Source organism: Tachyglossus aculeatus, chromosome 4 (assembly GCF_015852505.1).
Source record: "Tachyglossus aculeatus isolate mTacAcu1 chromosome 4, mTacAcu1.pri, whole genome shotgun sequence".
NCBI classification, from domain to species: domain Eukaryota; kingdom Metazoa; phylum Chordata; class Mammalia; order Monotremata; family Tachyglossidae; genus Tachyglossus; species Tachyglossus aculeatus.
The window spans coordinates 5643587-5657139 of NC_052069.1; the positions used below are offsets into that span (position 1 = coordinate 5643587).

Sequence of the window (13553 nt, forward strand, 5' to 3'; positions counted from 1 at the left end):
CTCAAAAATCTCCAGTGGCTACCAATCAATCTGCGCATCAGGCAGAAACTCCTCACCTTGGGCTTCAAGGCTGTCCATCCATCCCCTCGCCCCCTCCTACCTCACCTCCCTTCTCTCCTTCTACTGCCCAGCCCACACCCTCCGCTCCTCTGCCACCGCTAATCTCCTCACTGTACCTCGTTCTCGCCTGTCCCACCATCGACCCCCGGCCCACGTCATCCCCCGGGCCTGGAATGCCCTCCCTCTGCCCATCCGCCAAGCTAGCTCTCTTCCTCCCTTCAAGGCCCTGCTGAGAGCTCACCTCCTCCAGGAGGCCTTCCCAGACTGAGCCCCTTCTTTCCTCTCCCCCTCGTCCCCCTCTCCATCCCCCCATCTTACCTCCTTCCCTTCCCCACAGCACCTGTATATATGTATATATGGTTGTACATATTTATTACTCTATTTATTTATTTATTTATTTATTTTACTTGTACATTTCTATCCTATTTATTTTATTTTGTTGGTATGTTTGGTTCTGTTCTCTGTCTCCCCCTTTTAGACTGTGAGCCCACTGTTGGGTAGGGACTGTCTCTATGTGTTGCCAATTTGTACTTCCCAAGCGCTTAGTACAGTGCTCTGCACATAGTAAGCGCTCAATAAATACGATTGATTGATTGATTAATAAATGCCATTATTTTGAGGAGAAGCAGTGTGGCTCAATGGAAAGAGCCCGGGCTTTGGAGTCAGAGGTCATGGGTTCAAATCCCAGCTCCGCCAATTGTCAGCTGTGTGACATTGGGCAAGTCACTTAACGTCTCTGTGCCTCAGTTACCTCATCTGTAAAATGGGGATTAAGACTGTGAGCCCCACATGGGACAACCTGATCACGTTGTAACCTCCCCAGTGCTTAGAACAGTGCTTTGCACCTAGGAAGCACTTAATAAATGCCATCACTATTATTATTATTATTATTAACCCCCATTTTATAGATGAGGTCACTTAGACACAGAGAAGTGAAGTGACTTGCTTGTGAAGGGTCACAGAGCAGACAAGTGGTGGAGGTGGGATTAGAACTCAGGCCCTGGCTGTATCCATTAGGCAACATTATATTAATGTCATATTATATATAACATTATATATATATATAACATTTATATATATGTAAAATGAATGAATTATATATATAATATATATATAATGTTATATTACCAGAGTAAATACATATTTATTCTATTGATTTTATTTTATTAATATGTCTTGTTTTGTTGTCTGTCTCCCCCTTCTAGACTGTGAGCCTGCTGCTGGGTAGGGACCGTCTCTATCTGTTGCCAACTAGGACTTACCCAGTGCTTAGTACAGTGCTCTGCACACAGTAAGCGTTCAATAAATATGATTGAATGAATGTTTGTATATACCTGTATATATGTATATATGTTTGTACATATGTATTACTCTATTTTACTTCTACATATTTATTCTACTTATTTTATTTTGTTAATATGTTTTGTTTTGTTGTCTGTCTCCCCCTTCTAGACTGGCAGCCCACTGTTGGGTAGGGACCGTCTCTATATGTTGCCAACTTGTACTTCCCAAGTGCTTAGTATAGTGCTCTGCACACAGTAAGCGCTCAATAAATACGATTGAATGAATGAACATTACCCTTTTTCTTCCCCTTCCTTCCCCCACCCCTCACTGCTTTTTCCATTTTTCAGCTGCTTTTCTAGGAAATTGTGATCCTTGCCTTATTTCCTTCATGAGAAAATCTTTCGCAAGGTATGTGGAAATGGCTTCTTCATCTAAAAGAATAAGGACGTTACCCTACAAACCACGTCAGGAAACAAGACAGTGTAAAGATCCCAGGCCTGCCGGGAATCAGGAGATCTGGATTCTAATCCTGGATCTTCCACCTGCCTGTTGGGTGACCTTGGATAAGTCACTTCACCTCCCTAGGTCTCGACTTCCTCATCTGTACCACCACTCCATCTCCATCTCCACCTCATCTCCACCACTTGTCAGCTGTGTGACTTCAGGCAAGTCACTTAACTTCTCTGGGCCTCAGTGACCTCATCTGTAAAATGGGGATGAAGACTGTGAGCCCCCTGTGGGACAACCTGATCACCTTGTAACCTCCACAGTGCTTAGAACAGTGCTCTGCACATAGTAAGTGCTTAATAAATGCCATCATTATTTTTATTATTATCATTACTTTCAGTGAGCTCACAGCCTACAGGACTTAAGGCAGTGCTTGGCACGTAATAAGTACTTAATAAATACCATGAATATTATAATAAATCAATGGTATTTACTGAGCATTTATTGTGTGAAAAGCAGTTAGTCTTCCTCCCCGTCCCCCTGGCCTTACCTCCTCCCCCTCCCAACAGCACCTGTATATATATATATATATATATATATATATAATATATTTATATATTAAATATATTATATTATATTATATTATATCACATCATATTATATTATATTATATATTATATTATATCATTATACTAGTATTTATTATTTATTATTGCTTATCATTTATTATTATTTATTATTTATTATATTACTATATATTATTATATTATACTTACATTAATTATATTATATTATATATTAAATATATGAATGTAAATATATATTTATAAATGAATGTATATATGTTTGTACATATTTATTACTCTATTTTACTTGTACATATTTATTCTACTTATTTTATTTTGTTAATGTATTTAGTTTTGTTGTCTGTCTCCCCCTTCTAGACTGGCTGTTGGGTAGGGACCGTCTGTATATGTTGCCAACTTGTACTTCGCAAGCGCTTAGTACAGTGCTGTGCACACAGTAAGTGCTCAATGAATACGATTCAATGAATGAATGAATCTGTAAAAATGGGGCTAAAACACCTGTTCTCCTCACCATTATAGACTGTGCATCCCCTAAGTGTCAGGCCAGTGACCCATCTGATAATATGCCCACTTGTACTTCCCAAGCGCTTAGTACAGTGCACTGCACACAGTAAGCGCTCAGTAAATATGATCGAATGAATGAACATTCCCTCTTTCCTAGTGTTAAGCGGAGTGCTCGGCACAGAGTAAGTGCTCAGTAAAAATTATGTACTTAATGATGGTTGTTATTAACCAGAGAAGCAGCGTGGCTCAGTGGAAAGAGCCCAGGCTTTGGAGTCAGAGGTCATGGGTTCAAATCCTGGCCCCGCCAACTGTCAGCTGTGTGACTTTGGGCAAGTCACTTCACTTCTGTGGGCCTCAGTTCCCTCATCTGTAAAATGGGGATGAAGACTGTGAGCGCCCTGTGGGACAATTTGATCACCTTGCAACCTCCTCAGTGCTTAGAACGTGCTTTGCACATAGTAAGTGCTTAATAAAAGCTATTATTGTTGTTGATATTATTATCATCATTATTATTATTATTATTAAGTATTTTGTGCCAAACACTCTACTGAGCTCTGGGGTAGATAGAGGATACATCGGGTTGATCGCAGTCCCTGTCCCACATGGGCCTCAGAGTCTGAGGAGGAAATAGGATTTCCTCTCCATTTTACAGATGAAGAAACTGAGGCACAGAGAATCGGAAAAGTGACGGTGTCACAGATAGAACAATAGTAAGCGCTTAACAAATGCCATTATCATCATCATCATCATCTTCCCCCTCCCAGGCCCACGCTCTACCTGCTAGGCCACACTGCCTCCTACATAGCATCATCATGACCTGCACAGCCTAGTGGGTAGAGAAGCAGTGTGGCTCAGTGGAAATCAATCAATCAATCGTATTTATTGAGCGCTTACTGTGTGCAGAGAAATGTACTAAGCGCTTGGGAAGGACAAGTTGGCAACATATAGAGACAATCCCTACCCAAAAGTGGGCTCACAGTCTAGAAGGGGGAGACAGAGAATAAAACAAAACATATTAACAAAATAAAATAAATAGAATAGATGTGTACAAATTAAATACATAAATATTGCTTAACCAATATCTCAATTATTATTGTTATGACTATTAATAAGTGAGGTAATTGTTAAGCACTGGTTATGTGCCAAGCACTGTACTAAGCCCTGGGGTAGATATGAGATAATCAGCTCCTCCACGGGGCTCACAGTCTCTGTAGGAGGGAAAAGCCCAGGCTTGGGAGTCAGAGACCATGGGTTCAAATCCCAGCTCTGTCAATTGTCAGCTGTGTGACTTTGGGCAAGCGACATAACTTCTCTGTGCCTCAGTTCCCTCATCTGTCAAATGGGGATGAAGACGTGAGTCCCACGTGGGACAACCTGATCACCTTGTATCTTCACCAACGCTTAGAACAGTGCTTTGCACATAGGAAGCGTTTAACAAATGCCATCATTATTATTATTATTAGAGCCCCGGCCTGGGAGTCAGAAGGTCCTGGGTTCTAATCCCGGCTCCTCCACTTGTCTGCTGTGTGAATTTGGCAAGTCACTTTACCTCTCTGGGCCTCGGTTCCCTCATCTGGAAAATGGGGATTGAGACTGTGAGCCCCATGTGGGACACGGGAAGTGACCAACCTGATTACACTCTATCTATGCCAGCGCTTGGTATAGTGCCTGGCATATAGTAATCCTTTAATGAATCCCACAGTTCTTATTCATTCATTCAATCATATTTATTGAGTGCTTACTGTGTGCAGAGCACCGTACTAAGCGCTTGGGAAGTACAAGTTGGCAACAGATAGAGACAGTCCCTATCCAACAACGGGGTCACATGGCATCATTTTTTTTCCAAGCATTTAATACAGTGATCCGCACATAGTAAGCGTTCAATAAATATTATTGAATGAATTAATCTGTAAAATGTGGATTGAGACAGTGATCCCCATGTCCGACAGGGACTACGTCCAACTCAATTTGCTTTTGACCACCTCAGCACTTGATAATGATAATAATAATGATAATAATAATTATTATTATTACTATCATTATTATTATGGTGCTTGTTAAGTGCTTACTATGTGCCAGGCACTGTACTAAGCACTGGAGTAGATAGAAGCAAATCGGGTTGAACACAGTCCCTCTCCCAAATGGGGCTCAATGTCTCTATCCCCATTTGTACAGATGAGGTCAGTGAGGCCAAAAGCGTGGCTTAGTGGAAAGAGCCCGGGCTTGGGAGTCACAGGTCATGGGTTCTAATCCTGAATCTGCCACTTATCAGCTGACTGACTTTGAGCAAGTCACTTCACTTCTCTGTGCCTCAGTTCCCTCATATGTAAAATGGGGATGAAGCCTATGAGCCCCACGTGGGACGACCTGAGGACCTGGTATCTCCCACAGCACTCAGAACAGTGCTTGGCACATAGTAAGTGCTTAACAGATACCACCATTGTCATCATCATTTCTAGACTGTGAGCCTGTTGTTGGGTAGGGACCATCTCTATATGTTGCCAACTTGTACTTCCCAAGCGCTTAGTACAGTGCTCTGCACACAGTAAGTGCTCAATAAATACGATTGAATGAATGAATCATCAGAGAAGTGAAGTGACTTCCCCAAGATCACACAAAAGACAAGTGGCAGAGCCTGAATTATAACCCATGACCTTCTGACTCCCAGGCTCTAGCCACTATACTATGCAGCTTCTCCGTGAGCCTGGCACCTAATAATAATAATAATAATCATAATTCATTGTTCTACTGTAATAATAATAATGATAATAATAATATAAAAATAATGGCATTTATTAAGCGCTTACTATGTATAAAGCACTGTTCTAAGCACTGGGGTGATTACAAGGTGATCAGGTTGTCCCATGGGAGGCTCACAGTCTTAATCCCCATTTTACAGATGAGGTAACTGAGGCACAGAGAAGTCCCTGTGCCGTGCCCAAAGTCACCTGCCCAAAGTCACACAGCTGACAGTTGCTGGAGCCGCTTAAATACCGCAATGATAATAATTATTATTATTATTAGAAAAATGAGCTGAAGCACAATTACAGGATCAACAAAGGTAACCGGATTGAAATGTTGTCTCCAACAATGCCGTTCTTACCCAGCGGTTCTGGCGGAGCCCCTTCTTGGCCTTCCCGGTCTCCTGGGCATTCGGGGTAAACTGAGGGGCAACCAGGAACATCCTCGTCCACTTCTGCCTCAGTGATCACCTGCTCCTCCTGCCCAATACTTTCCCGGCCCTGCGCCGAGCCTTCGGGGCTCTCCTTTTTCCCGGAGGGCCGGGGCGGCCGGTTCCAATCATGACCGCTCACAATTGTGTCCTCCATGGGTTGTCGGCCTGAGCCCCCCTACACAACTGGCATGACTGCTTTCTGTGAGAAAGGACAGAGAAGAGATTTTGCTCCACAAACCGGCCTCAATTTATCATTCATTTGGGATAATGATAATATAAATACTAATAATCATATTAGTGATATTTGCTAAATGCTTATTGTGTGCCGGGCACTGAACTAAGCGCGGGGGTGGATACAGGCCAATCGGGTTGGACACAGTCCCTGTCTTTCATTCATTCAATCATATTTATTGAGTGCGTACTGTGTGCAGAGCACTGTCCTAAGTGCTTCAAAAGTACAACTTAGCCACAGAGACAATCCCTACCCAACAATGGGCTCATGGTCTAGGAGGGGGAGACAGACAACAAAACAAGACAAGTAGACAGGCATCAACAGCATCAAAATAAATAGAATTATAGACACATTAATAAAATAATCCCCATTGATTGTCCCACGTGGGGCTCTCAATCCCCCTTTGACAGATGAAGGAACTGAGGCCCAGATAAGTTCATTCATTCATTCATTCAGTCGTATTTATTGAGCGCTTACTGAGTGCAGAGCACTGTACTAAGAGCTTGAGAAGTACAAGTCGACAACATGTAGAGATGGTCCCTACCCAACAACGGCTCACAGTCTAAAAGGGGGAGACAGACAACAAAACAAAACATGTAGACAGGTGTCAAAATCATCAGAACAAATAGAATTAAGGCTATATGCATATCATTAACAAAATGAATACAATAGTAAATATGAACAAGTAAAATAGAGTAATAAATCTGTACAAACATATATACAGGTGCTGTGGGGAGGGGAAGGAGGTAGGGCAGGGGGGATGGGGAGGGAGAAAGGAAAAAGGGGGCTGAGTGTGGGAAGGCCTCCTGAAGGAGGTGAGCTCTCGGTGGGGCTTTGAAGGGAGGAAGAGAGCTAGCTTGACGGATGTGTGGAGGGAGGGCATTCCGGGCCGGGGAAGGACGTCGGCCGGGGGTCGATGGTGGGACAGGCGAGAATGAGGCCTGGTGAGGAGGTGAGTGGTGGTAGAGGAGCAGAGGGTGCGGGCTGGGATGGAGAAGGAGAGAAGGGAGGGGAGGGATGAGGGGGCGAGGGGATGGACAGTCTTGAAGCCGAGAGTGAGGAATTTTTGCTTGATTCGTAGGTTGATGGGTGAATCACTAGAGATTTTTGAGGAGGGGATGCCCAGAGCGTTTCTGTACAGAGATAATCTGGGCAGCAGAGTGAAGTATAGACTGAAGTGTGGAGAGACAGGAAGATGGGAGAACAGAGAGGAGGCTGATGCAGTAATCCAGTCAGGATAGGATGGGAGATTGAACTAGCAAGGTAGTGATTTGGATGGAGAGGAAAGGGCAGATCTTGGCAATGTTGCGGAGGTGAGACCGGCAGGTTTTGGTGACAGATTGGATGTGTGGGGTGAACGAGAGAGGGGAGTCGAGGATGACACCAAGATTGCGGGCTTGTGAGACAGGAAGGATGTCACTGCTGTCTACGGTGATGGGAAAGTCAGGGAGTGGGCAGGGTTTGGGAGGGAACATAAGGAGTTCAGTCTTGGACATACTGAGTTTAAGATGGCGGGCTGACATCCAGACAGAGACGTCCTGAATGCAGGAGGAGATGAGAGCCTGGAGGGAGGGAGAGAGAGCAGGGGCAGAGATGTAGATTTGGGTATCATCAGTGTAGAGATGATAGTAAGCCCTGGGAGTGAATGAGTTCATCAAGTGAGAGAGTGTAGATAGAGAACAAAAGGGGATCCAGAACTGACCCTTGAGGAACCCCTACAGTAAGGGGATGGGAGGGGGAGGAGGAGCCCACAAAGGAGACTGAGAATGAATGGCCAGAGAGATAAGAGGAGAACCGGGAGAGGACGGAGTCTGTGAAGCCAAGGTTGGATAGCGTGTTGAGGAGAAGGGGGTGGTCCACAGTATCGAAGGCAGCTGAGTGGTCGAGGAGGATTAGGATAGAGTAGGAGCCGTTGGATTTGGCAAGAAAGAGGTCATCCTGCCTTTGAGAGGGCAGTTTCTGTGGAGTGTAGGGGACGGAAGCCAGATTGCAGGGGGTCGAGGAGAGAGTTGGTGTTGAGGAATTTGAGGCAGCAGGTGTAGACAGCTCGTTCTAGGAGTTTGGAAAGGAATGGTAGGAGGGAGATAGGGTGATAACTAAAAGGGGAAGTGGGGTCAAGAGAGGTTTTTTTTAGGATGGGGGAGAAGTGGGTATGTTTGGAGGCAGAGGGGAAGGAACCAGTGCAGAGTGAGCAGTTGAAGATGGAAGTTAAGGAGGGGAGGAGGGAAGGGGTGAGAGATTTCGTAAGATGAGAGGGAATGGGGTCTGAAGCACATATGGATGGAGAAGCACTTGAGAGGAGGGAGGAGAGCTCATCTGAAGATACTGCTGGGAAGGATGGGAGAGTAGCAGAGGGGGTTGAGAGCAGGGGGGTTGGAGAAGGGGGAGGAGTGACTTTGGGGAGCTCAGGCCTGATGGAGTTAACTTTACTAATGAATTAGGAGGCCAGATCGTTGGGGGTGAGGGATCATCATCATCATCAATCGTATTTATTGTGGGATGGAGGAGGGGGAGGAGGAGGGGGCCTGAGAAGGAAGTTAAATGCACTTAAATGTACGGAAGAGCTGATGGGGATGATGGGCATGGGTGTCAATAAGGGAGGAGAAATAATTTTGTCTGGCAGAGGAGAGGGCAGAGTTAAGGCAGGAAAGGATAAACTTGAAGTGAACGAGGTTGGCTTGGTGTTTTGACTTTCGCCAGCAGCGTTTGGCAGGTCAAGCATAAGAGCAAAGGAGGCGGACAGTGGCAGTGATCCAGGGCTGTGGGTTAGTGGTACGAAAGTGACGAAGGGAAAGAGGAGCGAGGGAGTCAAGTTGAGTAGATAGGGTAGAGTTGAGAGCAGTTATCTGATCATCAAGACTGGGTAGAGAGGAAAGGGAGGCGAGGTGGGGTGTGAGGCACTGAGAAAGATGGAAGGGGTCAAGAGAGAGGAAAGTCTCTTTGAGGTAGTAATATAGATTTACAGGGAAGAGGAGTGTGAATGAGCAGGCAGTGAGATGGCTTCTCCCCACTGCTTTTAATTATGCCCATACCTCCCCTGTACCAAATAAAAGACCAAGCAAAAAAAAAAAAACACAAAAAAACCCTCCCTTGACCCCACGGTTCCCTCCAGCCCCATCTCTCTCCTACCCTCTCTCTCCAAACTCCTTGAATGAGTTGTCTACACTTGCTGTATCCACTTCCTCTCTTCCAATTCCCTCTTCGACCCCCCCTCCAAACTGGCTTCTGTCTGCTTCACTCCACAGAAATCACCCTCTCAAAGGTCACCGCTGACCTCCTTCTTGCCAATCAATCAATCAATCAATCAATCGTATTTATTGAGCGCTTACTATGTGCAGAGCACTGTACTAAGCGCTTGGGAAATACAAATTGGCAACACATAGAGACAGTCCCTACCCAACAGTGGGCTCACAGTCTAAAAGGGGGAGACAGAGAACAGAACCAAACATACCAAATCCAATGGCCTCTACTCCATCCTCATCCTCCTCCACCTCTCAGCTGCCCTCGAAACTGTGGCCCACTCCCTTCTCCTGGAAACATCATCCAACCCTGCCTTCACTGACCCTGGCCTCTCCTGGTTCTCCTCCTCTCTCTCTGGCCACTCATCCTCAGTCTTTTTCACAGGGTCTTCTTCTCTCTCCCACCCCCTAACTGTGGGGATCCCTCAAGATTCAGTTCTGGGTCCCCTTCTCTTCTCCATTTACACCCACTCCCTTGGAGAACTCATTCGCTCCCATGGCTTCAACGACCAACTCTGTGCTGATGATTCCCAAATCTCCATCTCCAGCCCCGATCTCTCTCCCTCTCTGCAGTCTCCCATTTCCTCTTGTCTTCATGACATCTCTACTAGGATGTCCTCCCGTCACCTTAAACTTAGCATGGCTAAAACTGAACTTCTTATCTTCCCTCCCAAATCCTGTCCTCCCGCTCACTTTCCCCTCACTGTTGATGACACCACCCTTCCGGTCCCACAAACCCGTAACCTTGGCATTATCCTTGACTCTTCTCTATTTAACCCACATATTCAAGCCTTCGCTAAATCCTGTCAGTTCTATCTTCATAACATGGCTAAAATCCATCCCTTCCTCTCCACCCAAACCTCAACTGCATTAATGCAAGCACTTATCTTATCCTGCCTTGATGACTGTTATCAGCCTACTTGCTGACCTCCCAGCCTCCTGTCTCTCCCCACTCCAGACCGTACTCTACTCCGCTGCCCAAATCATTTTCCCTCAAAAATGCTCAGACCATGTTTCCCCCCTCCTCAAGTCCTCAAGAAACTCCAGTGTTTGCCCATCCACCTCCACAACACACACAAATTCCTCACCACTGGCTTGAAAGCCATCCACCCCCTTTTCTCCTCCTACCTCATCTCGCTACTCTCCTACTCCAATGCATCCCTCACACTTCACTCCTCTAAGGCCAACTTTCTCACTGGGCCTCCATCTCCTCTATCTCACTGCCAAACTCTAGCCCATCTACTACTTCAGGCCTGGAATGCCCTCCCTCCTCATATCAGACAGATAATTGCTCTCCACTGCTTCAAAGCCTTACTGAAGGCCCCTCTCTTCCAAGAAGCCTTCCCTAATTCCTCGTCTCCTCTTCTCCCACTCCCTTCTGCATCGTCCTGACTTGCTTCTTCATTCCTCTTCCCTCGCAACCCCGCGGCACATATGTATGAGAAGCAGTATGGCTCAGTGAAAAGAGCCCAGGCTTTGGAGTTGGAGGTCATGGGTTCAAATCCCAGCTCTGCCAATTGTCAACTGTGTGACTTTGGGCAAGTCACTTAACTTCTCTGGGCCTCAGTTACCTCATCTGTAAAATGGGGATTAAGATTGTGAGCCCCCCGTGGGACAACTGGATCACCTTGTAACCTCCCCAGCACTTAGAACAGTGCTTTGCACATAGTAAGCACATAAATATGACCTTTCTAGACTGTGAGCCTACTGTTGGGTAGGGACCATCTCTATATGTTGCCAACCTGTACTTCCCAAGCGCTTAGTACAGTGCTCTGCACACAGTAAGTGCTCAATAAATACGATTGAATGAATGAATGAATGAATAAATGCCATCATCATTATTATTATTCTCTGGGCCTCAGTTGCCTCATCTGTAAAATGGGGGTTAAGACTGTAAGCCCCCTGTGGGACAACCTGATCACCTTGTAACCTCCCCAGCGCTTAGAACAATGCTTTGCACGTAGTAAGCACTTAACAAATGCCATCATTATTATTATTATTATTAATTCATTTATTTAAATATATTAACATCTGCTTCCCCTTCTAGACTGTGAGCTCATTTTTGGCAGGGACTGTGTCTGATGTACTCTTCCAAGCGCTTAGTACAGTGCTTTGCACACAGTAAGCATTCAGTAAATACGATTGAATAAACGTATGAATTCAGATAATTACCCATCAACTTAGAAAGCAAGCCTTCAGGAAGACTGTTCCTTCAGGGTCTAAAGAGGCCGGCCATTTCCTGTAGAGAAGGCTGAATTTGCTTTTATACCTAATCTGGTGTTTCACACTTAAAAGCCAACCGTGTTAAAGAGCAAGGCCAAACCCTCAGGATATTCCACAGCACTGCCTCTAAACACCAGGGCAAGGCCAAAGTGAAAGGCCACTCGCGACAAAGCAGGAAATGCCAGAGAACTCAAAATGGACAAAAAGGAGAGGAGTGGCTGTATTTACACAGAGAATCAGCACACATTTCCAAGTGGCCTGAGGAATTTATAGGCTTTGAAGGACAGCAGAGCTGGAATTTGGTTTCCTGGGATCCAGCAGCACAGCTTAGTGGAAAGAGCCCGGGCTTGGGAGTCAGAGGTTGTGGGTTCTAATCCTGGCTCCGTCACTAATCAGCTGTGTGACTTTGGGCAAGTCTCTTCACTTCTCCAGGCTTCAGTTACCTCATCTGTAAAATGGGGATTAAGACTGTGAGCCCCACGTGGGACAACCTGATTACCTCGCATCTACCCCAGCACTTAGAACAGTGCTTGACACATAGTAAGCGCTTAACACATGCCATCATTACTATTATTATTATTATTATTAGTAGTAGTAGTAGTAGTAGTAGCAGTTGAAGAGAAAAGCAGTGTGGCTTAATGGAAAGAGCATGGCCCAGTCAGTAACTCTTATGTGAGCACTTACTGTGTGCAGAACGCTGTACTAAGCGCTTGGGAAAATACAATAGAACAGTAAGCCCACTGTTGGGTAGGGACTGTCTCTATATGTTGCCAACTTGTACTTCCCAAGCGCTTAGTACAGTGCTCTGCACACAGTAAGCGCACAATAAATACGATTGATTGATTAAACAGACATTCCCTGACCACAACGAGATAGTCTAGAGAGGGAGACAGACATGTATAAAAATAAATAAATGACAGATGTGGACATAAGTAGTGTGGGGCTGGAAGGGGGATGAATAAAGTGCTTAGAACAGTGCTTGGCACATAGTAAGCGCTTAACAAATACCAACATTATTATGATTATTATTATAAAGGGAACAAGTCAGGGCGATGCAGCAGAGAGTGGGAGAAGAGGAAAGGAGGATTGAGTCAAGGAGAATGATCAGGCTTCTAATTCTGGCTCTACCACTTAAATAATAATAACAATAATAATAATAATAATAATAATAATAATAATAATAATAATGGCAATTGTTAAGTGTTTACTATGTACCGAGCACTGTTCTAAGCACTGGGGTAGATACAAGGTAATCAGGTTGTCCCACATGGGGCTCACAGTCTTAATCCCCATTTTATAGATGAAGTAACTGAGGTCCCGAGAAGTGAAGTGACTTGCCCAAATTCACACAGCTGATCAGGATTAAAACCCACGACCTCTGACTCCTAAGCCTGGGTTCATTCCACTATGCCACGCTGCTTCTCCTGAGGTCCATTTGTCTCTGTGTGACCTTGGGCAAGTCACTTGAATTGTCTGTGCCCCAGTGACCTCATCTGTAAAATACGGATGAAAACTGTGAGCCCAGTGTGGAACATGGGCTGTGTAAAAATAATATTAATAGTCGCATGCTTTGAAACCAGGCTCAGACTTTCAACTTCTTAGACCTTGTCTATGCCAAGAAGATTTAGTGTGAGAATATGCCATTGCCAACTCAGTGCCATGGAAAAATTTGTCACCTTGTTCCTAACACACTGATTGAGTCTGTACGGCCAAGGACAAAAGAAATGTCACCCGCTCCCTGACCATTAGAAACCCGTAGGTTATTAGCTGGGCTTTCCCCCTTTTCCCTAGCTTGCAAGGGC

At 45.1% G+C, this 13553-nt stretch overlaps 1 protein-coding gene across 1 annotated transcript in view; it reads right to left on the bottom strand.

Moving 5' to 3' along the window:
* SH3TC1 (SH3 domain and tetratricopeptide repeats 1) overlaps positions 1 to 13553 on the bottom strand; it is a 111039-nt gene that overhangs the window by 83395 nt on the left and 14091 nt on the right. The window contains exon 2 of the mRNA XM_038745937.1: positions 5986 to 6256. Coding sequence (XP_038601865.1) covers positions 5986 to 6211 — 226 coding nt within the window. The 5' untranslated portion in view covers positions 6212 to 6256. The remainder of the gene's footprint in view (positions 1 to 5985; positions 6257 to 13553) is intronic.